This window comes from Corylus avellana, chromosome 8 (genome assembly GCF_965113065.1).
Source record: "Corylus avellana chromosome 8, dhCorAvel1.hap1.2, whole genome shotgun sequence".
NCBI classification, from domain to species: domain Eukaryota; kingdom Viridiplantae; phylum Streptophyta; class Magnoliopsida; order Fagales; family Betulaceae; genus Corylus; species Corylus avellana.
In genome coordinates, this window is record NC_142497.1 from 9,093,772 (window position 1) to 9,119,466 (window position 25,695).

The 25,695-nt window shown below is 37.8% G+C and overlaps 1 protein-coding gene across 4 annotated transcripts in view; it reads right to left on the bottom strand.

The window, feature by feature from the left end:
* The window catches only part of B73 (molybdopterin biosynthesis CNX1 protein / molybdenum cofactor biosynthesis enzyme CNX1 (CNX1)), a 29,693-nt gene extending 9,263 nt beyond the window's left edge, over window positions 1–20,430 (bottom strand). The window contains exons 1-10 of one of the 4 annotated variants that reach the window (XM_059573492.2): window positions 20,268–20,430; window positions 17,982–18,153; window positions 17,749–17,875; window positions 9,060–9,190; window positions 5,815–5,916; window positions 5,575–5,658; window positions 5,075–5,302; window positions 4,347–4,537; window positions 4,123–4,227; window positions 3,641–3,949 (exon numbers count right to left, since the gene is read on the bottom strand). In XM_059573492.2, the coding sequence (XP_059429475.2) occupies window positions 3,641–3,949; window positions 4,123–4,227; window positions 4,347–4,537; window positions 5,075–5,302; window positions 5,575–5,658; window positions 5,815–5,916; window positions 9,060–9,190; window positions 17,749–17,875; window positions 17,982–18,137 (1,433 nt within the window). In that variant the 5' untranslated portion in view covers window positions 18,138–18,153; window positions 20,268–20,430. Of the gene's footprint in view, window positions 1–3,640; window positions 3,950–4,122; window positions 4,228–4,346; window positions 4,538–5,074; window positions 5,303–5,574; window positions 5,659–5,814; window positions 5,917–9,059; window positions 9,191–17,748; window positions 17,876–17,981; window positions 18,714–18,890; window positions 19,908–20,182; window positions 20,221–20,267 lie in introns of those variants that run through there. The other 3 variants (XM_059573493.2, XM_059573490.2, XM_088518933.1) reach the window with 3 other exon arrangements.
* Window positions 20,431–25,695: the final 5,265 nt, after the last annotated feature.

Here is a 25,695-nt window from a genome sequence, read left to right on the forward strand (position 1 = left end):
GGGGAGGAACACATTGGTAAGACCTTATTAAGCTGAACTGTTAAGTTATTTCAAAAATATTGTCGCAAAGTACTCGGTACTTCCAATGATCCACTTCAACAAGGAACAATGTGAACTTTGCTCTTTACTTTGGCATCAATTCAGTGACCTTTTAGAAACAATCATTCAAAAAGGAGTATCCGGATGCATTTGAAGTTTGACACCGACCTTCCTACTCCAAGTTTGGCATCACTAGAAAGAAGACAAATCAATAGATAGAGCCATAGAGGTATCCAAGGATATTATTAGCCACTATTGGTCCAATAGCTGCTGAAATTTTGTCACAGAGCATTCATGTTTTCCATATCAAACTTTTATATGGCAGAACATCCACTCTGCCCCTACCACTTTGGCATGCACAAAGTGACATTGTCAAAAAAAAAAAAAAAAGATTCCAAAGGGTTCATCTAGATGCATTTAGTTTAAAACCTTTCTTTTTTCAATAAGTAAGCAACTAGTCTAAACATCAACCATCCTGCTTTCGCATTTACATTATCAATATGAGAAGGAAGATGATTCTCAAAGCAAATTTACCTAAGAAAGAAATTTCTTTAATTGATATACAATGTCATGATAAACAAGTCAAACATTTCCTTTTAAATAAAAATACTAATTCAAATATAATATCAGGTAAATCTTGTTAAGAGTAGGAATTAGAGGAACCTTTGTTCATCATAAAATCATAAACCCAAACTATCCAACTACCATAAGCACCCTCCTTGGCATAGACATCAGATTCAAGTAACTGCAGGAAAGCCAATAATAGGCCGTAATCAATGAAGACCTAATAATAAATGGATACAACCTAAGATATCCATGAAATATATTTGGTTTCTCTTGTATACTTCCTATGTACGTGGGAGCGCCTTACGCTTTTAATGATATTTCGATTACTTTTATATATATATAAAAGTTATCCATGAATTATATCATAACGAATCACATTACCTCATATCATCAATTTCTTCATTTCACCATATAAGATGGAGAATTCAAAAAGAAACATATTGCAAGAATCTTCAAACTAATAGCTTGAATCATCTGCTAGTGACAATTTTTGGTGCCATCTGCTTAGTAGTGTTTGAGAGTCATGCTTAGAGTTTGAAACTCATATAATTCACATTTTCATAACTGTTGTTTCATCTCTATATAACTTGGAAGAGTATTTGGCAAAATAAGGTTCCCCATGAGAGTGATCGAGAAGATTGAATATCGGTTGGCCAGTTGGAAAAGGTTGTATTTGTCGAAAGGGGGTAGGGTCACCCTTATTAAAAGCACTCTTGCTAACCTGCCTACTTATTACTTGTCTCTTTTTCCTATTCCGGTGAGTGTTGCTAAGCGCATTGAGAAGCTTCAACGCAATTTCCTTTGGGGAGGGATAGGCGAAGAGTTCAAATACCACTTGGTGAAGTGGTCGCAGGTTTGCACTCCGATCAAGGAGGGAGGGTTGGGGATCAGGAACTTATTGGTCTTCAACCGCGCTCTTTTAGGGAAATGGTTGTGGCATTATGGGTCGGAAAGAGACGCTTGGTGGAGAGATGTGATAGATGCGAAGTTTGGAAGCTTATGGGGAGGATGGTGTTCGGTTGAGCCTGGAGGCACGTTTGGGGTAGGGTTATGGAAGAATATTAGGAAAGGGTGGGAAACTTTCAAAGGCTTCACAAGATTTGCAGTGGGGGATGGGTCTCGGATTAGCTTTTGGCATGATTGGTGGTGTGGAGATTCTGCTCTCAAGATAGCTTTCCCGAGCCTTTATAGTATTGCTTGTGCGAAGGAGGCCTCAGTTGCGGATAACGTGGAGATGCTAGGGGGATCCAACCAGTGGAACGTGAGTTTTTCGAGGGAGGCTCATGATTGGGAGGTGGAGGCCTTTGCCTCATTTTTCCAGGTGTTACATTCTACAGGAGTGAGAAGAGGGTCGGAAGATAGATTATGGTGGAACCCTTCCAAAAGAGGTACTTTCAAGGTCAAGTCTCTCTTTCTCTCCTTGGCATGCTCGGAAGGGAGGAGGTTCCCCTGGAAGAGTGTGTGGCGGACACAAGCTCCTCCAAGGGCAGCTTTTTTTGCATGGTCGGCGGCTTGGGGGAAAATTCTGACCTTAGATAACCTCAGAAAGAAAAATGTGATTGTGGTAAACAGATGTTGGATGTGTAAGAAGAGTGAGGAGACAGTGGATCATCTTCTTATTCATTGTGAGGTGGCGTCTGCTTTGTGGAGTGCCTTTTTTGGCCGTTTTGGGTTATCATGGGTGATGCCTGGTCGGGTTGTCGAGTTGCTAGCCTGTTGGTGGTCTGCAGGAAGGGGGTGGAGTGCTGCAGTCTGGAAGATGGTGCCTACTTGCTTTTTTTGGTGTCTATGGAGAGAGAGAAATAATAGGTGCTTCGAGGATGTGGAGAGGTCTTTCGAGGACTTTTTATCCTATTGTTTCCATACTCTGTATCTTTGGACTGTAGCGTTTGTTTTCCCGGATTCGATTAGCTATAATGATTTCCTTGTTCGTTTTTCCCTTTCTAGTTAGGTGATCCTCCTTGTATACTTCCAGTGTACTTCGGGACGCCTTACGCTTTTAATAAAGTCAGTTACTTACTTATCAAAAAAAAAGGTTCCCCATGAGAGTGGCGTTTTTTGCTTGGCCGGCTGCTCTAAGGAAGATCCCTGCCATGGATAACCTAAAGAAGTGGCATGTCATAGACTCATAATGGTTGATTGGTACTATATGTGTAAGAGGAGTGGGGAGTATGTGGATCGTCTTTTACTCCATTGTGAGATTGCTAGTGCCTTATGAAATACTATTTTTAGTCAAGTGGTAGACTTATTCACATGTTGGAGTAGGCAGTTTGGTAGTCTTCAGAGTGCAACAATGTGAAAGATGGTTTTGTCCTTCCTAATGTGGTGTCTTTTGTGAGAAAGAAATTATCAAAGTTTTGAAGACCGTGAAAGGATAGTGGTGGAACTAAAGACTTTTTTTTTTTCAACACTCTTTACCACTAGAAAGCTACCTTTAACTACTTTAATACTTCTAGCTTTGATGATTTTTTTGGTCTTTTTTTTCTTTTTCTGGTTAGGTGTATCTCTTGTATACTTCCTGTGTACTTGAGTTGTACCTTTGCGCTTTTTAATGAATTTTCAATTCCTTAAAAGAATTTCTCCTCTCTCCTTTTGGTCTTCCTTTTCTACTACAAGCTTTTCTTTCTTTTTTTCTTTCTTTTCATTTATCTGAACTAATTCAGGAAGAAGACAATGTGTCATAGATTTGTAAACACAAATAGAGAATGTGGCACAATCTCATTGGGCACTACCATTATGCAATTCATATGTGAAAGTTCCATCCAAGTTGACAGAAACAAGCAGAGGTAGCACTAATGGTGTTACATGTCACAAACTGATGTTCAGAGCTTTAAGAGTTTCATGGTCAAGCCATAAGTGAGGGAAGTTATCTGAAATGAAGAGAGAGAGAGGTAGAAGGAAGTTCTTGAGATTCACTTATAGCAAATATGAATATAAAGGTTTCACTTCCAAGGAGGAAAAGTTACAGAATATAGCATATGAAGCAAAGATAAACATGGTCTCGACATAGAAAAAGCAATATGTGGTACAATACCTTCTATCAGGCCCAGACCCTGATGCAACAGTATCACTCACTGTTAGAACGGCTACTTTGAGCTCAGCATTCTGAGACCCATCTGCAGTTATTTCTTTCGATATAATTCCTTCCGATGCCGAAGTTGATTCTGACAATAAGGAACTATTGCAAAAGGCAGTATTGCTTAACTCAGAAATTATAATGGCAGACACAACAGTCCCAGCAGATATGACACTGCCTGTAGCTGGCAACTCCAACAAAGCATTAGCTGACTTCATACTTAAAAGCCTGCTGCTCCTCTGATGACCAGTGCTCTCTGCAACAAAACTGATAACAATTGATCCATTTATCCTAATGCAATTGGGAGAGAAAAAATCAAATAAATCCTACACGGAGAAATTCAATACAAAATAATGTCCTATAGAGGATTCATTTGGACGCACACCCCTAAAAGCCACTAGACTCCCCAATCTAAATGATAACATACCTAAAGAACTTACCCAGGATTGCCTGAGCCATCATTGACATCCCATCCAATAATGGCACGATGGAATTCTGGTCGAACTGGATCTGCTTTTATGGGCTGGCGAAGACGGGCCTGAACTCTGTGCATGTTATAAAAGAAAAGCAAACAATTACTTACTCGACTAAATCACTCTCAACAAAAGTGGGAGAAAGAGAGAGAGAGAGAGAGAGAGAGCACTGTTTTTGAAGCTTTGGCAACCTGAAAAGATGAGGGTTTCCCCATCCAGCAAGACGGCGGATGGTGGGGACCACAAAAATATGGAAAGAAACCAGAGAGCTCACTGGATTTCCTGGCAACCCAAATGCAAGAATTTTGCTGTGAATTTTACCCTCTACTGGGTTTAAATTGATCTCAGAAAATGTCAAGGGCTTCCCTGGTTTCATGAAAACCTGAAAAGGCAATCAAATTTCAAACCTAGGAGTATAATTTAGGGGGAAATCCACTTTACCCCTCTGAAGTTTCATGGGTTTTTCAATTTGAACTCCAAAGTTTAAAAATTAGCAATATACCCTCGTAATGTTTCAAAAATTTTCAATTTAAACCTTCCGTTACTAATTTCCGTTAAATTGGACGGAAATTTTTTTAAAAAAAGCCTGAGGGTAATTACGTAATTTCATAGATTTCCGTCCAATTTAACGGAAATTAGTAACAAAGTTTAAATTGAAAATTTTTGAAACATTAGGGAGGTACATTGCCAATTTTTAAACTTTGGGGTTCAAATTGAAAAACTCCTGAAACTTTAGGGGGGTAAAATGGATTTTTCCCTATAATTTATATTTCTATGATAATCAAACTTCAGATATTTTGATCAAGTCTGACACCACATTGTGCTTGGTAGCTCATTCTAACTACAAACATACAACTTACATCAGACAACTTCCTGAAAGAAATCATGATATATAGAAAAGAATTGGCCATCAGTCTACCTTACTAAAATACACAGTTCCCCTCTTTGCAAGCAATGGCTTGACAAAATCCTTGTCTCCCATGGAAACACCTCCAGAAGTTAAAAGAATGTTAATACCAGCAGCTAAAGCAGTATCCAAGATCCTCTCTAATTCTTCTTCATCATCTCTAGCAATACCAAGGTCAACAACTTTGCACTGCTGCTCTGCAGCAGCTGCCAGTATCATAGCACGGTTGGAGTCCCTAATCTGCAATAGAGTAACCAGCTTAAACTTATAAACACATGGAAGATATAAGCTAATCTTGATGAAAACCCAATGCATGTTTAGACAACCTGAACTAAATCCTGTATTGTAGTTTTTGGACACTGAAATAACGAGAATGTACTCTGTTTTAGAATGACCAAAGTCATTTTAACCCCTTCACGACTAAAATTCCTTGATAAAAAATGAGAGATAGGGAGAGAGAGAGATGCAGCCCAAATTATGCATTTTGGAGTTCTCCAATAGACATGTGATACCTGGCCACGATTTAGAAACTTGGTTGTTGGCTCTGTAAGTTCATCTCCTGTAGAAAGCACCCCAATTGTTGGGGTAGGATAAACCTACATAACAACATTAGCCCTCACTGTTTTTAAATATTTTCTTTTGAAAAACGTTACTGAAAAAAAATATGGTTATGCAGGGTGTACACTATATCCTCCTCAACCCTGGTTAGTGTTTGACAACATTTTTAAGCACAAAAATAAGTAGATAAATACCTTCACCATCATTACACCCATAGTAGCAAGTAAGCCAATTTCTGAAGCACCTACTCTTTCTCCAGATTTTAATACCATGGAATCTTTCTCAATGTCACATCCCTGGCAACCATCTTATTATATGAGCTTAAAGATATAATAGCTCAAAACAAATTGATGCTATTAAACAGGTAAATAGGGCTTTTATTAGATAATATTGTATAAAGACAAAACCCAAGCAAAAGTGTCAATTGTACTCCTGCATTTGACTTTCCATAGCAAGCATCATATATAATCCTTATACTCAAAAAGTACTCCTCAAGAAATATAACTGACCTGTGAGACTTGCATAAATGAGCAGAACTAAATGATGATGGGGAACAACTTAAAAGTGCTCTGTGCCACATTATAATCATTGTCTGACAGTTCTAAAAAAAATTAATTTGCTACCTCTTATCCATCAAACAACAAGTTTGTCTCAAAGTAATAAAATAAATCGTTAACTAAATATCAAAAGTATCTTACTTTCGTCTCAACATTTTTCCAAGTAGAATGAAGGCATAAACACATGCTTAATCAAGCATGACAACTCAAAAGCCATGTGTACACGAGGTGCATACAAAGATTTAAAAGACAGAACCAAGATATTTTTTTTACAAGTAAGTCAATTTCATTAGAAGCTCAAAAGTCACAACCCTAGTATAAAAAAAGTATACAAGAGAAAACCAAGATATATTCACTTCAAGTTTTGAATGGATGTGCAAGGAATAAGTTAAGTAGGTTAACAACATTAGAATCCACAAGCCAGAATTTTTTATTTTTTTTTCATTCTCCCATCATAAGAAGAAAAGCAAAAAATATAGATCAGAAACGTAATAGATTCAGGTGTGCTTCACAGAAGTGAAATTCAACCAAAGCACATAAGTGGTTCAGCCATAGATAGTACGGTGGTTTTCATCCCAATATCATGTGACCCAAGTTAAACAGATTGGTGAAAAATGCAATTGCAACTTAAAATATCCAAGATTGAGAAAAAGCAGAGTATGGCTGAACATGGTAAGCCTCTGGCCCATTAAGTGTGACATTAGTAAGAAAATAATTTCTGAAATTCTGCAAAATCAATTCTTATAGCCAACAAGTCCATGCACTTCATTTTTTAGCCAAAATACATTTTGGTCCCTCCAAGTTTATGCTTGTTGTCAATTTGGTCCCTATAGTTCTAAATTAAACAATTATATCCCCGAAGTTTCAGATTGTTGCAAATGTACTCCTTCTGTCCAATAACAATGAACAATTGTGAGAAATAAAATAAGTATAATTTTTAAAAAGAATTAAAAATAAGAAAGAGGAAGAAAATAAAAGAAGAAATGTTATATTCAGAAAAGTTTTGGCGAAGATTTAAAGAAGTGTTCTAGATGACTTTGGCTGGAATATGGAACTTGGTTGCTTGCCGCTGGCAATTAAGAATTGGTGGCGATTGGGGAAGGAAGAGTGGCGAATTGAAAGTAGAAGATTTGGAGTTCTTTGTACTTACTTATCAAAAAAAAAAAAAAAAAGATTTGGAGTTCTGGTTACCTTTGCTTAATCTACCACCAGATGGCAGGTGTGGCATCCGCATGCAATGCAACCCAGCAGCTGCCACTCCTCCTCCTCCTTCCCCCACCCCCACCCTCAACACCCCAACCCCCCCCCCAAATACCGCAATCCTAGTCAACAACCACTTGCTTCTCAACAAGGATTACACTGTTTGCAACAATCAAATTCTTGGAAGAACCAAAAACCATGAGCTACAGTGACCAAGATTGTATTGGGTTGTATACAGTTTGCAACAGTACACAGGCTCTTCTATTTTTTTCCTCATTCTTCTTTTTTCTTTTAAAAAATCAATTTTATGTTATCTTTTCTCACAAATTTTTTTTTTTTATAAGATCTCACCGAAATGACATTGTTGTCATGTAACATGCAGCTCATGGACAGTAGTCTGAAACTTTCAGAATGAAATTGCCCAAACCAGAAGTATATGGACCAATTTTTTACCACAAGTGTAAACTTGGAGGGCCAAGATTTTAGCCTTAATTTTTTTTAAGGACAATGGTAAGATACACAAAGAAGGTAGCGTTCCCCATACCCAAGTGAAGGTAGTCATTCTCAATTATTATCGTAAAAAGTCCTACATCTATTTTTTTACAAGTAACAAGATCAACAAAGGTGCAAAAGGGTGGTTGATTTGTTTGCTTGCAGGTGGACGGGTGGTCACTCTTGATGTGTTGTTGTGTGAAAGATGGTGCCATCTAGCCTTATGTGGTGCTTGTGGAGGGATTGAAATAATAGAAATTTGGGGAAACTTCACTTTAAACCTCTACATTACTACGCGTTTTGAGAAGACCTCATAAAATTTCAAAAACTTTCAATTTCACCTCCTGAATTTTCAATTTGATGCAATGTACCCCTCCACCAATTTTTAAACGTTGAAAGTTATAAAATGACCATTATACCCCTAACTTTTTTATAAAATTTCAAATTTACCCTTAATTTCAAATTAAAAATTAAATAATAATAATAATAATAAATAAAAAATAAAAAATAAAAAAAGAAGTTATTATACCCTTTTTTTCTTCAATTTTTTTTTTTTTTTTTTCATTTTTCAATTTTTTTTTTTTTTTTTAAAACAAAAATTGAAAGGTAATTTGGTCTTTTTAGGGGTTTCCGTTAGGGTTTAATAGCAAAAATTAACGGAGTGAGTAAATTGCATCAAATTAAAAGTTCAATAGGTAAAATTGAGAATTTTTGAAATTTTGGGGGTCTTCTCAAAATGCATGGTAGTTCAAGGGTCTTTTGTGAAGTTTCCCCTAGAAATTTCAATAACCATGAAAGGACGTCGGAAGACCTTAAGTCCTCCTTTTTTCCCTCTTTACTTGGACAGCTGCGTTTTTAGCTTCCTTAGTGATTAGTTTTAATGATTTTTTTGGTACTTTTTTCTTCTACTTAGGCATTCTCTTCTATACATCATGTGTACTAAGGTTGCGCCCCCTGCACTCTTTGATATACATTACTTATCAAAATAATTTACTGTTTGAACCTCAATCTGTCTTAGGAGTTGGTATTGTGGCAAAGATGAATTCATCTACATTCAGCGACAATTACTCATGTTACAAAATCACTAAAAGAGTTGATGTGGCATTGTTAATATATTCATATCAATTACACTCCATAAATGATTAATTTCAGTCATGTTATGAGCATAATTTTGAAGTAATGAATCATACCACCGGACGAATGTCAACACCTTTGCTAGTCTGTACCAATATTTTGACCCACTTTGATTCACCTGAACTATTTTCAATTTGTTCAGTGTCTTCAACTTGAACAACTGCATCAGCACCATCAGGTATTGGTCCTGAGAGAGAGAGAGAGAGAGAGATAAAAAAAATCAGAAAAGGAGAGGGAGGGATCAAATATTAATATGAAAAATCAAATTCGAATCAGCAAACAAAGACTTTCATGTATCTGAAGCTTAAACTAATTTATATTGCTATAGAAATTTTCTTCGAAAAGTTAAACTTTATAAGCCAAAACCTCATTTTTGGACAAGTATGAGCTATCTCAACTTAAGTTTTTTTTTTTTTTTTTTTTTTTCTGATTTGCTCGCCTGTTGGTGGTCTTCGGGAAGGAGGGGGAGTGCTGCGGTTTGGAAGATGGTGCCTACTTGTTTCTTTTGGTGCCTTTGGAGGGAGAGAAATAATAGGTGTTTTGAGGATTTGGAAGGTTCTTTGGAAGACTTATTATCTTATTATTTCCACACTTTGTATCTTTGGACTATAGCGTATGTCTTCCCAGTGTCGATTAGCTACGATGACTTCCTTGTTCGCTTTTCTCTCTCTAGTTAGGTGATCCTATTGTATACTCCCGGTGTACTTTGGAGCGCCTTTACACTTTCAATAAAACTGGCTATTACTTATCAAAAAAAAATTTTTTTTTTTTTTTGTTATGAATAATAATTTATTGAAAAGAAAAGGCAAAGCCCTTGTACAAGAAAAAATATACAACAGAGACAACCACACTAAATGCGTCTAGAATCTAAAAATTAACAAGATCAAATAAGTCAAAGAGAAGAAAGTAGGAACATAGACTACAGCCCAATCTAAGAGAAATCTCAAAAATAAGGATTTTAAACAAAGAACAACAATCTCACAGTAGTCAAAGAGGCGCCAATTCATTTCTCTCCAAATACTCCACATTAAGAATGCATGAATAAATTTCCCAATAGCCTCTTTGGAATATTCCCGCCCTTGAGACTTCCAACATTGTAGCAGCTCTATGATGTTGCCACACATCATCCACGAAACTCCAAATAAGTTGAAAACCAGGTGCCAAAGATAAGGGGTGTACTCACGGTCGATGAGGAGGTTATTTATGGTCTCTTCATTCTTTTTACAAAGGCAACTCCAATTGGAGAAGATCCCCCGTCTTATGACATTCCTCCAAAGGCACACCCTGTAGGGCCCTGGAGCTTCCTCTAAATAGCAACCCCCTCCCTTTGGACCCCCTATTACCTGTCTCCATAAAGAAGTCTCCTATTGCACAAATCTCCAAAGAAATAACAAGTAAATCTTTATTGAACTACATACGATTGTTAACGCCCAACCCTTCTCTAGGAACTGAGTAGATAGTCTTCCAATTTACCAAATGAAGCTTAGGCTCACCACCTAATCCATCCCAAAGAAAGTCTCTATGAAGACGTTTCAATCTCCTAACTATACCGGCTGGTAAAGGGAAAAGGGACAAAAAGCATGTAGGCAAACTGGATAACATACTCTTGATTAGAATTAGGCAACCACCCTAAGACAAGTAAATCTTCTACCAACTAGCCAATCTTTTTTCCATTTTCTCAACAACTAACTTTCTACGTAAAAGATGCACCTAGAGGAAGCCCCAAATATTTCATGGGCAAAGAAGAGATGCTACTACTGAGAATATTGGCCAGCTCTTCCTGTTTCATATGATAACAATGACTTTAGCCAAAATTTTATAAACACTCCCCATGAGGCTGATAGGTCTAAAGTCCTTTAATTCCAAACTCCCAAGCTTTTTAAGGATAAGGGCAATGAAGTTATCATTAAAGCTCTTCTCAAACAGCTTGTGCCCATGGAAGTTATGGAAAACATGCATAAGATCATCCTTCACGATAGCCCAACAAGATCAAAAGAATGCAATAGAAGTTGGCAAGGCTCGGTGCTTTGTCAGCGTCAATACCAAGCAGAGCCTAAAGAATTTCCTATTCTTGAAACAGTTCTCTCCAACCAATCCGCATTTGCAAGATCTAAAGGGGGAAACTCCAGACCATCTAGTTTGGAGCGCCAATGAACTGTTTCATTAAAGAGTCTTGTAATACTGAATGATTGTATCATTGATCACTTCTTGGTCGGAGGAAACAGAACCATCAATACAAAAACTGGAGATAAAATTGTTTCTCCGGTAAGAGTTGGCAAGCCGATAAAAAAACATCATATTGCTATCACCTTCTTTTACCCAGGTCGTCCTAGACTTCTAGCATAAGAGCAACATTCTCCAAATCTCCTTTCGCCTTAACCTTTCTAACTCTCTCCTCCCGACAGGGGTCTCTCTTCCGCTAGAAATCAAGGGACTGGACCTCCTCCAATAAGGACGTCTTCCTTTCCTCCACATTTCCGAAAACCTCATTGTTCCAGCATTTTAAATCAAGTTTCAGCTGCTTTAGTTTATTAGCAAATACAAAATAAGGAGTACTGACAAGCTGATCGAATCACTGTTTCACCAAGTCTACAAAACCTTCTACTTTCAGCCACATGTTCTCAAATTTAAACGATTGTGAGCCTCTAGACATAACTCCGATATCAAGCAAATGAGAAAAAAAAAATCATATAAAGGGTGAGGAAGAAAGTGCTGGATCATGTCTAGGAAATGCTCTTCCCAATTCAAGAACACGAGATCTATCAATCTTAGACATAAAAGGGGGTCTTGGTTATTAGACCAGGTGTGAAGAACCACCGGGCAACGGAATATCCATCATCCCCTGCTATAAAATGAAATTTGAAAATTCCCACATGGCAGAGATAAACCAAGCTGCTCGAACCCTTTCGTTCAGAAAGCGAGTAACACTGAAGTCTCCCCCGATGCAACAAGGTGCTTCCCACCAACTGAAAACCCTAGCCAACTCCTCCCACAGAGAATGCCTTTTAGAATCAACATTGGGACCATAGACTCCCGAGAAAGCCCAAACAAATCGATCCATAATAGATTTGAATTTGCAGCAGATAGAGAAAGTGTCCATTACCTCTTCAATGCATTCCACTACACATTTATCCCACATTAAGAGGATACCACCAGAGGCTCCTGAGGCTGGCCTAACAGTCCAATTCGTGAAAGATCCACCCCACAGATCCCAGACAATACCGGCTGAAATCTTCTCCATTTTTGTTTCTTGAAAACATACTACTTCAGGCTTCTAAATTGCTGACGCGGAACCTTTTCCCTGCATCGTTAAGTCCTATAACATTCCAACATATAATTTTCAAATTCATAAAGGGGCAGAGGCTTTACAAAGATAACGAGCAAAAGGATAGGATTTGGATGAGTTCCTATTGGAATCATAGTTCACTGAGCAAGACCAGTTGAGAAGTTCCCAAACTCCTTTAACCCCTGTCCTAGTCTCTTTCTTTAGATGACCCGGTGTTTCTTTGTAACCCTAGCGACTTGCTTCAATAGCAAAGAACAAATCTGAAATGCTTGATATGATACTCCCCAAGAATTTTTCTAACCCATGCATGCATCTCTTGACCCAATCCGAGCTATTTTTTTCCTGCATTTCTTACATATACACTAGGGCAGGCAATTTTGACACATCCCGAGAACCCGACACGAACACGACACGAAAAAAACAAGTACTGGGTTTGGCCTTATCGGGTTCGGGTTTTAATCGGGTCTACCCGATTAAGATCCAGTTAATTTCGTGTTTGGTGGGTCTACCCGGCGTGTCTGGCTGGTCAACTCGCCAAACCCAGTTACTGGTCGGGTCTGGCGGATCAACCCGCCAAACCTGTTTTAAAAAAAAAAAATCCTAAACTAAACTAACCCTAAGGTCCCTCAAGGGTGCATATCGTACGTACGTTGCGCCAGTAGGAGCTGTAAGGAGAACCTAACAAGCACTTTTGCCTCGTAAGAGATGTGCTTTGAAGCCTCTTGAGGTGGTCCGGAGGCAAACACAAGGTCGTTTGCTTTAAGGAACTACTCGGCAACTTGAGGGGATGAGACAACAATGGCAAGCACCAGGCCTAAGCACAAGAACATTATGGGACCATGTTTTTGGGAAAGTTGATGGAGAACCAATATCGCTTTGATTGTAAACACAGAGCTGAATGCTCTGTTTTGAATCTTTTGATGTTTCCCACAAAGCTTTTTTGCTCTGTCTTGATTTCTCTAAATGAAAGTCTAGTCATTTTTTCTCCAAAATAAAAAAAAAAAAATCAGTAATAAGCTATTTCAATCATGTAAGGTCGTGTCTACCCGATATGACACGGTTATTTTAAACAGGTTAAATGAGTCGTGTTGGGTTACCCGGCTATTTTTCGTGTTATAATCGTGTCAAACCCGCTAACCCATTTAGTTAAACGGGTCGTGTTCATGTATAGGTTAATCGTGTAATGGGTCCTCGTGAGTCGTAATTGAGTCGTGTCAGGTACCTGTTTTGCCAGCCCTAAATTATACATCACTTCACCACAATAACATTCCTCCTCTTTCATAAATTATCCAAAGTTGACATTTTCTCTAAAGCCGCTGTCCACATAAAGAATGCCAATTTCAATGAAACCTTTTTTTTTATAAGTAATGTTTATATAACAAAAACGCAGAGGGGTGCAACCCTAGTACACAGGGCATAACAACCCATTAAAAAGTGCTACCCATATCTACGCTATTACCCCAAAAGGACTAGTCAATTTAAACCTTCCCTAGAATTTATTATAAAGCCCAGTTTCACCTAGTAACTAGACAATGTGGGACTTAGCACTCATGGCTATCTTTATAAATCACTCACTCTATGTGGGCTTCTTCTCATCTTCTCAATATGGGACCGGGGTGTTACACAAGGAATATACAAGAGCACCGCCTAACTAGAAGAAGAGAAAAAAACAAGGAAATCAAGATAGCTAATCACTAAAAGAGCAAGTCAAGCGGCTGTCCAAGTGAAAAGAGTGTAAAAGAAAAAGGCAGTGAACTCCTTCAAGGATCTCTCAGAGTTCTCATAGCATCTCGCATTCCTCTCTACCCATAAACACCACATGAGGCTATGAGGAACCATTTTCCACACAACAGCACTCCAAGAACGACCTCCCGACCACCAACAAGCAAACAAACCCGCCACAATACTAGGCATGACCCACGACAATCCAAACCGACTGAAGATAGCATACCATAGAGAACGAGCAATCTCACAGTGAAGAAGAAGATGATCGAATAAAACCTTAACTTTTTAAATACTCTTCCAAGGAAAAGGGAACCTTACTAGAGTAGATAACACCTAATAGTAAGACTTAACTTCAAATCATTTCCTTTTAGAAGGAATCTAGCAAATTTTATCTTTACCTCCATGCCTTGCTCTTTGAGAATACAGCAACTTAAAGAAACCAGAGACCACTTCCACTTCTCAATCATGCACACGTCTTGCAAAGATAGTATTCTAATAGATGTTTCCAATTCGGAACTGCATATAATTCGCCACCCACGCATCCTTGACACAAGCAATAAAGAATAATTCCGGAAATGAGAACTTCAAAGGCTGCTCCCCATGCCAAACATCATGCCAAAACTGCACTTTAGATCCATCTTCTACCTCATACCTCACATGTTTAGAAAAACCTTCCCACTCCCTCCTTATACATTTTCACACACCCACACCATAGGGCCATCCAACCTCCTCTCATAGTATCATATTTCAATGCCACCATTGAAACAGTTTATTCACAAGTAACTTGAAAGCTCGAAGCGCGGTTGTGTGGAAGATGATCCCTCTGTGTCTTATGTGGTGTATTTGGAGTGAAAGAAATGCTAGATGTTTTGATAATTCCACTAGGACCATAGAGGAATTGACTCATTTCTTCTTATTTACGCTTTACTCTTGGACGGCCGCTTGGCTAGCTCCTTTAGTGATTAGCTTCTCTGATTTTCTTTTTCATTTCTCCCCCTCCTAGGCGCTCTCTGTTTATACTTCCCGTGTATATGGGTTGCGCCCCTCTGCGCTTTTTTATATCATGATTACTTATCAAAAAAAAAAAGTAACTTGAAAGCTCTCATAAAACCAAATGGCCTCATAGTGACTTGTGTAATATTTAAACTAGAAAATCCATAATCTCATCTGGATCCATTGTAAATAATGACAGTCATCTTCTAAATTGTAATGAAAACTTTAGGTATGCCAATTTTCATGAAAAATAAATAAATTATGGTAAGGTTCAAAGTTGTGTTGGCAAATTCCATTGACAAAAATGCATGTTAAGTCAATGTTTAAGTCTATTTGGATTGGGTTAGTTCAGTTCTTGAACCTATGTCACATTTGAGCCAGAACTCATTGGCGCCTAATGTAATTTTTATCACCTCTGTTGAAAAAGTTTATTCACGGGTAACTTGAAATATAACAACTCAAGGAAAGCGCTAGTCACATCTACACTATCACTTACAATTGCAACTCCCTAAAATCACTTATAAAACCCAGTCTCACCTAATAAATAACCAATGTAGGACTTAACACTCATGAATGCCTGTATAATCTACTCACTCAATGTAGGCAATCAACCCACCCGTGGGCTAACTTTATAGGGTGTCACATGAAAGCTCCTATGAAACCAGATGGGCTCATAGTAACTTGTGTAATATTTAATCTCAAACAGAGACATTATAAATATTGGCAGCCATCTTCCAAATTGTGATGAGAATATTATATGCAATTTTCAAAAAAAAAAAAAAAGGGAAAACAAAAACGTATGTTACATTCAAAGGTATATTGGCAAATTTTGTAAACAAAAAAACATGTTAAATCATGTCTAAGCCTATGTCATGTGAGTCGTGTCGTTCAATCATTAAAGACATTACTTTGACCATCACAAATTGATCTCATAAATCTTTAGGATGATAAATTACTTAGATATTAGGAACTTCTCCCTTAGGAATTCAGACTGGATCACATATTAATTAGGGTTGAATTCTCGTGAGATAATCTTGACTATTACCATTTTGGAATCAGCTAGCTGACTTTCCTCATATTTTGGCATATCACTTTTAACAAATCAACAACTAGACTTTCCTCATCTTTGGTGTATCGTTTCTAAATTTTAAATAAACTAGTTGACTTTTGACTGAACTGTTTAAATTTTCAAATTAAAATGTTTTATTTTTTCCAAAACTATTCACCAAAGTTTGAACTATATTGGTTTTATTTGAACAGTGCACTCGGGATGAGAAACAAAGAGTATTGTTCAAAACACTTTTGATAACTCATTTGAATGAAATGTTAAAATGATCAGACAGATTACTTCATTTCAAGCGCATTCAAAGTTCTGTTCGAACCAAACAGATCTCAAATTTATTTTATTCGAAATTCATTAGAAAGTCGCTTGAATGAGACAACAAAAATTGTATTATAGCTAGAGCCATCTGAATGCCAAGTATCCCATTTGAACAGTGCAGCACATTTCAGAAAGTTAATGTAAGATTTTTAAGATTTTTCAAAAAGGTGAATACATCTTTTTCCTCACGACCACAGACACTTCCATCAAATTAGAGAGCACTAGAGAGCTTTTAAAGAGAGAATAAAAGACTGTTCTTCAGAGGAAAAAGCGACACATGATCTTCATTGCAAAATATTGAGAGAACTTGAGAGTCAATACAAATCAGTGTGGTTAAAGTCCACTGTCCATTCTCTGTAAAGTCTAGATATCTCTAGGACATATTCTAGTTCCCAGAACCACATATTAAGATTAATTCTTATACACTATTATATGTGAAATATGAGTTCAAAGATGCCAAAGGGTCAGCGTGGAACTTAAGCATCCATGAGTGTCTTTAGAAACCATCCACTCTAAGTGGGCTATTCATCTTCTCAATTTGGAACCGGAGTGTTATAATCTCCCTCCTTAAACCCCTGAAGTCCTTGTGAGTGCCACGTTTTGCAGTGCTCCAGTACCACATAGCGTTACTAGGTGACTTTGATACTATTTGTAACTACCCATAAAAAGTGCTAGCCTCATCTACGTTATCACCCCAAAATAACTAGTCAAATTGAAATTTCCCTAAAATCACTAATAAACCTCAATTTCACCAAGAAGTAAGCAATGTATAACTTAGCACCAATAAGTGTCATATAAACCATTCACTCTAAATAGGCTACTCATCTTCCCAATCTAAAACCGGAGTGTTACAATATATCCATAATTGTATATTATATTGCGACAATTAATCATTATCTATTATATAGGAGTTAAATGTTGAGCAATTAATCTCATAATTTAATTGGTGTATAATGGTGTCTAAGCTAAATATCATTAATTTCCATTGCATTTGATATATTAACGCATTGGGTTAATTATTGATTGGTTTGTAGCATTTAAATTGTTTAAATTTGTGATAACAGTGCATAAGTTTCTGTAGTTGATCTTCTCAGCTTATAATAAATGGATAAATACATATGATCCCGAACAATACTTTGTAGAAATTGCTCCAACTTGCAACTTCTATGTTGACAATCATCAGATTTCGCATTAAATTGATAACGAACCAATCCTATTCCATTATGCCTAAACAGACCCTAAACAATAATATACCTAACTAATAGTTGCTTTAGAAAACTGGAAAAACAAATAGACAAACAAAGTTAATAGCAATTTCAAAATCACTCGAAACAAATTCAAAATAAGCAAAGCAGCCAACCTCCAGTCGTTACATATGCAACAGTTCCACTGGTCACAGTCACTCCAACTCCATCATTCCCAGCTCTTGCTTCAGCAATAACTGGATATTCACCTGGTCCATCCGAAGCAATTATAGCATAACCATCCTGTCGAAAAAAATGATCAGTTCCATCATTGTCCCTAAAATTAAAGTCTGCAACGGTCAATTTGGCATCCAATTGCTCTTTAATCTTTCAAAAAACAGCTAATTACCTTGACAGAAGCTGGGTAAGGGGGCAAAGGGTCAGGAGCACGAACATCCTCAGCCAAGACCTTGCCAAAAGCGTCGTGTAGCGGAACAGTAACAGAATGCAGACGCTGAGCCACACTTAGCACTGTTTGAAGAGCCTTGTCTGCTGAAATCATCATCGGTTTGGTTCTTCCACTGATAACATTGTGAATGTATGACAGTTAGAGAGACTTTTATAGCAGGTTCTTTTTTTTTATTTTCTTTTTTTGGTGAAGTATTGGGGTTCACTCCGACTGAGTTTTTTTTACCATTGAGAGACCAGATTATGAGGGGTTGAAGTTTGCAAGGACACTACCCAAGCCTTCTACAAAGGAAACAATTGTTATCCTTATCATATTTTCTACAGAATTTGAATACTTCTACATGCATTTGAATTGTGGACATTCTCAGATTTCCTGAAGTGTTGTCAGGCATATGGGCATCCAGATTCTCCTGAAAAACCGCGGGGATCACATTCTCATCGATACTCAATGATGAACTATCGAAATAGCTACTCAATCAGACGAACCAAACGCCACCCTCGGTCAACAAACGTAAAAACAATATGCCAGAGCATTGATTTTGTTCAGAAGCTGAAATTATTTTTGGATAAGGGTGCACAATGGAGGTATCGGAGTTACAGATCTCTTCACCATTGACTGACGAAGACGCCTCCAACACCAAGCAAGTATGAGGTGGACACGGGCAGAGATAGCCTTCAAAGACAAAAAGGAAGACACTTGCAAAAGAGGTAGAAGAAAAAAATAAAATAACAAGCCCTTGTGGGGGGAGGGGGGGGTGTTGACATTGCCATGCCCATTTGGTGGTGATCATGGCTCGGAAGGGGCTCGATGCAAACAAGAAAAATGGTTCAGAGACTTCAAGAGAGTTACCTCAAAACTTTAGGCGGTCTTGCAAATAAGGTGGTGGCGCTGGGTTCGTGCGGAGATTGTTTGCGGTGTGGAACGAAGATGGAGAGATGGTGTTTGGTGACTGAGGAAGGTGGAGTGAAGTGGTTGTGATGGGATTGGGTATTTGAAGCGGTGGCAGTAGATGATGAAGATGTTGTAGTGGCTGACCGTGGGGCTGATTTGAAGATGGCGGTGGTGGCAGTGGTGGTGAGCTTTGCGGTGTTTCGATGATTCTGGAGGAGATGGGTTTTTATAACACGGGTAAGGTGTTTGACGTTGGGCCTGAATGGGAATATTGGACCATGTGGTGAAAGTGAGGTGAAAATGGTGATGATGGATGGTTGTTTACGCTGATTTTTACTGAAAACCATATTTGGAGACTTGAAAGAAAAACAATTTTTGAAAACAAAACACACAAAATTCGTTTGCATGGACAGAAAGAAGAACATTTTCAGGCTCAGACCAACTACCCTCACCACACCATGCCCCATGACCACCGCAAAATCACCGCCGATCCCCGAATCCACCACCATTCGTAAACAAACCCACATCACCGCCGATGATGCTCAAGAACCTCCAAAGAACAAAAAGGGTCCCGGAGCCTCGCATCAAAATTTCCCACTACCAAACACCACGACACTCGATCCCCGTGGGCAAGTAATGCCATTGCCATCCTCGACACAGCTTTGCCTACGAAGCAACGAATTCCCATGCCCAATCTCACCTAAAACAACATGATCTCGCCCCCAATAACTCATAAGAACTCGCTGGGTTTGCTCTCTCCAATCTCACCCGACCTCATCGACGCTATTGCTCCCGCTCCATCCTGATCCCTGGACGCAAGTCATCGACACCGCTGTCAAGTCCGCCTCTTTCCCCGACGACCACAAGAATGGGATCTACTCACCTCCCACGTCACCATTTAGGACTTCTGTAAACGCCCTCTTCAATGGCGTTATGGAGAGAGAGAGAGAGGAGAATGACCTTTGGGCTTAGGCAATAGAGAGTGATTGAGACGAGGAGAATAAATAATAAAAATACCCTTTTTATTTTGCTGATTACTGTGCACTTAAAGTGCATTGTCAATTCAAAAAAAAAAAAAATTTGCGTTGTTCATCCTCTTTATCATCTCTGAAATTCGTAAACAAGAGCTGCAGAACATGAGAATACCTTTCGAATTGGTGTGTTTCTACTGTTTGTACTATAAAATTGTTTGTGGAAAAACAAATTGCCAGACACATATTGGGTACAAAAAGGAATAAGAATTTGCTTACAGGAAAAGTTACTAGCAGAAGAGGTGAAATCCCCACAACACGAAAAAAACTGGTGTAGTTTTTGCGTTAAATGAATTAAGCTTACCTCTATATATCGATGATATTGAGGATGAATGTTTCTTAGATTTTTCTTTGTCTGTCTGGGTTTTGTGTTTCAGGGTCAAAGCCTGCTGCTGGCTGCTGCTGCTGGTGGTGGGGCTAAGAACAAGAGCTGCGGCGCATCAGCACGTGCGTATGATGTGCGACTGTGGTCCCAATAGGAGCCTCTCCATTTCTAGCATATAATTTGCCAAAAAAAAATTTAAAACGTAATTCCAAAGAATCATATTTTTTTGTTTATAAAATCGCAACGTTAAACACACCCTTATTTGCCTTTGAAGATTCCCTTTGAAACTGGGGCTAAAATGTTGTAAATATTGGAAGAGATTAGGATTTCAAAACTTATTGGGGAATGGTGGTTAGTGAGTGCATTACCTCCATTACTGAAACTCTACTTAGACAGAGTACCAGCCATGAAAGGGCAAAATAGATCACTGTGTTTCTTTGCTCTCTATCGGAACCTTGGTGAGGAGCATCTTCCTTTCGAAGAGATGCCTCTTTAAGAAGGACAGATGCTTCTCTATCTACTTCTTGTGGCATCCACTTCCCTATGTCAAATCACAGATTCTATTTATATATGAACCTAGAGAAAAGTGGTAAAGCATATGACACTGTCAATAAAGTTGGTTCGAATATTAGTTCTTTAAATTTTTAGGCTAATAAAAACTTTGTTTAGTCTCTTATTAAAAGTGTAGGTGCTATTAGACATGAGACCTAATATTCTTAGTCCTAGTTATATTTCTGCATGCATGTAAGAGTTCTCAGATTTGGCTCAATCAATATTTAGTTAGAATTTAGCTAAAACCCATATTTTTTTATGGGAAATTATATATAAAATTCTTAGGTAAACGCGTTTTTATTAAAAACTCCCTGAGTATTTTTTTTTCGGAAATTTAGTCCCTGGATCTCTCGAAAGTACTAAAAAACTCTCTACCGTTAATTTTTGTTAACTTCCGTTATTTGAGTTAAACGTACCGTTTTACTTAAGTCCACCTCAGTGGAATTTTGTATCCTACGTGTTCACATTGGACACGTAGGATATAAAACTCACCGTTTTGGACCATCCAAAACGGTGAGTTTGGCTTAAAATTGAGGGCATCTTTTTTGAAACTCTCAAGTTTCGTATGGTCAAAATACAAACCACCCGATACACCTCAAGCGGCACCCACCGACGCAAACGCCACCGACGCAGACCCCGCCGGCGATAGAACCACCGGAGACAGAACCCACCAGCGACAGAGGCCACTGGCGACAGTACCCACCAGTTAAATCACTCATTCCGGCGTCACTTTTCCGGCTAGGTTTCCGTCAAATCACAATATTTTGAATCGGAAAAATCTGGTTTCGACGAAGGTATTTTCCGGAATTTCTTTGTGGGTTTTGTTGATTGACTGAAATTGAAGCCTTTAATAGTTGTTTTTTGAATTTTTTTTGTTGTGTTGGAAGCTTTTGGTCGAAACCCCATCCCCAACTTTTTTTTTTTGTCCAAGAGATTTGTCGAATATTGCACTTTTGAGCCAACATTATTGTTGATTGGCAGTGAGTGTGGTCCACCTTGGTTGTGGTCTTGGAATGAGACAGTTGTTTTTTCGTGTGCACTGGCAAGTTGGTCAAGGGGGATTTTTTCATCTGTATAACTATTTATTTTATTCTTTTGCTTCTCTACTCAAATGGTGGATTGCTGAGGACATGAAAATAGGAATTCTTTGTGCATAGTTTACGCCAGTTTCATCATTCTACAATTGAGCAGTATTTTTTGAATTTTTTTTTTTTTTTTTTTTTACCTAATAGTTCATGCCATACTTTTCTATGCATGTCTTTGTTTTTAGGTCCTCCAATATTTTTGCCACCTTTTTAGTTGATGAGAAGAAAGTTCAATTACTGAAAGAAATGTTAATCATATTAGTATTAACATTTGGAAGAAAAGTATTTTTCAATGGAGAAAAAGATGGTATTATTGTTGGGATATGATAGATTGTGGTTGGTTGGGTTTTGATGACTTTGTAAATTTTTGTAGGGAAGTTTCATCACTCTATAATTGAGCAGTATTATATATATGGTTGGATGTTACGGCTAATTTCTTCTTATTGCATGTTTGATTACACTGCATATTTGCATGTTTGTAGGGAGCCGCCTATGCTCATATACCATCTCTAGCTATTACACTAACAACTTAGTATTGTTTAGATTACAAATTGAGCAGTACTATTTCTGCAGGGGAATCACATTTTAAACAATGTGATTATCTTTTGTTTAGGGTTTAGGGTACATTTTTTTTCCCAGTATTGTTTAGATTACAAATTGAAGTGAGAATAATTTTTTGGCAAGCTTAATTTTATTTTTCTTTTATGAGCTTGATTATTCTCTCACATGTCAGTTATATATTGTTAGGTTCATATTATAAAATGAACAGGAGGAAGAAAGATTTCGGGATAGGAGACAATGAAAGAGAATTCTACGATGGGAAGATGAAAAAGGTTTGTGAATTTTATTTAGTGAAACCCATTAGGGAACTGTGATTACTTCTAATAATTGTGGGTTTCACTGTAAAATGAACAGTCAATGTCGTCAGCATCTATAACATCATCGGGCAAAGAGGATATGGAACCTATGCAGTGTAGGTGCGGACTTACAAGCCCAATTATAACATCCACTACTATAAAAAATCCTGGGAGGCGATTCTATGGGTGTGCTATGTATGACCGTAAAAAGGTATTTGAATTTGGATAATTTGGTTTTAAGAAATAGTTATTACTTCGTGCTTGTTCGTAATTATCAGATTTTTTTGTGTAATTACAGAAAGTTGGCCAATGTCGTTTTTTCCAATGGTATGACGAAGAAACCTGTGCTCGAGGAAGGGAGGTCCTACCTGCGCTGTATAAACAAGTTCATTCCCTGAAATGTGAAGTGTCGTTACTTAGGGGCAAACTAAAGATCCAAAAATATTTGTTGGTTTTTTTGTTGGTAATTTGTGTACTGTTGATTTGTCTAAAGGTTGATGGGGCATTGAGGCATGAGAAGGAGGCAATTAGATTATTATCAGTGGAATAGACTATATATTTTGTTTTGTCAAGGATATTGTTTACTGAGCTATGTTGTCCACGTGGATATATGGTTGTGGCTTCTATGTAACAATTATGTAAAAATCCTGGGAGACGATTCTATGGGTGTGCTATGTATGACCATAAAAAGGTATTTGAATTTGGATAATTTGGTTTTAAGAAATAGTTATTACTTCGTGCTTGTTCGTAATTATCAGGTTGGCTGATTACTTTTATGAAACAACTATTTTCATGCATTAGTTTTATTTGTATGCGGCAATTTATGATTATTTGTATGTTGCTCTTAAGTCTGAAATATTGAACCCTACAGTAGAATTTGCAAGCAGAATTAATTTTATTCATCCACCAATACAATCTGGAATTGGTAATTGCCATGACGAAATTCCAAAATGTAATTCAATAACTAACCGTGCACGTTTAATGCTTCATGAACAACATTGAAGATAACAAGCACATAAAGTCCCAAAATGAATCCCCCAATTGTTTTTTATATTACAAACATAAAACAAAAAAAGCCGACATATCACTTGATTATGAAATGGGTATGCGGGAAAAAGGGAAAATGAAGAGATCTGATAAGTGATAAATGTGATCATTGCGTGGCACCACTTCTCTTAGTACACGTGTAGCCCTACGTGTACTACCATGATGTGATGATTCCACTGCTGCTTCCACCTGTGGTTCATGTTGGGATCCAAAGAATGCGTTAACAAAAATAATAATTAAGACAAATACCAAAAAAAAAAAAAAAAAAAAACCGGAAATCATTGTGAATATTACAAATTAAGCACAAGAATATGAGTTTTTTTCAGTACAAAAAAAACCGCAGACTAATTTACTAAATTACAACACCAATTTCACCAAACTTTCAGATATTAGTGGGCAGCTATGGAATCATCAGGAAATAAGAGTTTTCTTAATAAAAAAAAAAAAACTTGAATTTTACCTGTGACTGAGTAGCCCTACGTGTACGTACACTTCGCTGTGATGACCCGTGGGCTTCTGCTTCTGGGTGGGGTTGAGCTTGTGATCCCTACAATAATTTAACCAAACATTTAGACAAATACCAATAATAATTATTATATTACTTGTACAATAATAATTAAGTTAACAAATTTTGAAATATGAACCTTATGTTGTAAAATGTCTTTGTTTTACCTGTGCTTGAGCAACATCTTTTTTCGGCTTATATTTCTTCGATTTCCACCTCTTCCGGTCCGGGTTCAAAGGTAAATGACAACCTTTATAATTATGCCCTAAACCCCCACAATTTCCACATTTAACGATATATCCACTATGGGTTAGCTTGTAGGGGTTAGTCGGCTCATCTACAGCTTTTCGCCTACTAATCTTTGGTCGACCAGGAGCCCTTCTAATGATAGGTGGCAGGATTTCATCGCATGGAACATCAGCTGGCCATGTCTGTGGACCTTCCATGCCATAAACTCGAGCTGCATATCCTTGCATATGCTTGTCCATCTTGTAATAATCATCCAAATAATCCTCTGGTTTTTGTTTATGCATGTAAATTGCAGCACAAGCATGTGAGCAAGGGATCCCACTCACCTGCCATCTTCCACATGTGCATGTGCGATGATCTAACCGGATTAAACACCGTGGCTCGTATATGTGCTCGATCTCAAACTCCAACTCATTCTGCCACCGACTAATACAATTCCTTGCATCACTTTTTGACCTCTCCAATTTTTTCTGGATCTTTGGGCATATAGTGTAGTGCGTCGACCGGATTCCATTCCTTTTCTGTTGGAAGCGCGCCATTATTTGCAGATGAATTTCTTCAAGCATAGTCAGTATAGGCTTAATCCTAGCTTCCTTAATCCACGCGTTAAAGCTCTCAGCCAAGTTGTTTAATAACATATCACTTTTGGTTTTGCAGTTGAAAGCATGTCTAGACCATGATGCCTTAGGTACACCACTAAGGTAATCGTGTGCACCTTTCTCCATTGACAATATATTCTGCATGTGATGGTCAAACGCATAAACATTGGCTGCACGTGCAGCCCCCCACAACTCATCCTTCATAACTTTTCCTGTGTAGCCTTTCGCTTTGAGGTTCGCATGTAGGTGCCGAACACAAAAGCAATGCTTAACATGTGGCAACACAGCCTCAACTGCAATTCCAAGCCCCTACACACTTAAATTTATGTTAAATTATATGTAATAGCATAAAGAAATAAAATAACACAATTAGAACGTAAATAATATTTTACACCAAATACCTTCTGTCTGTCAGACATTATAGTCCAACCAAGTCTGCCTTCTGGCCCGCATAAGTCCTCCAATAAAATGGCAATAAACCACTGCCATGAATCTCTTGTCTCTGCCTTAGCC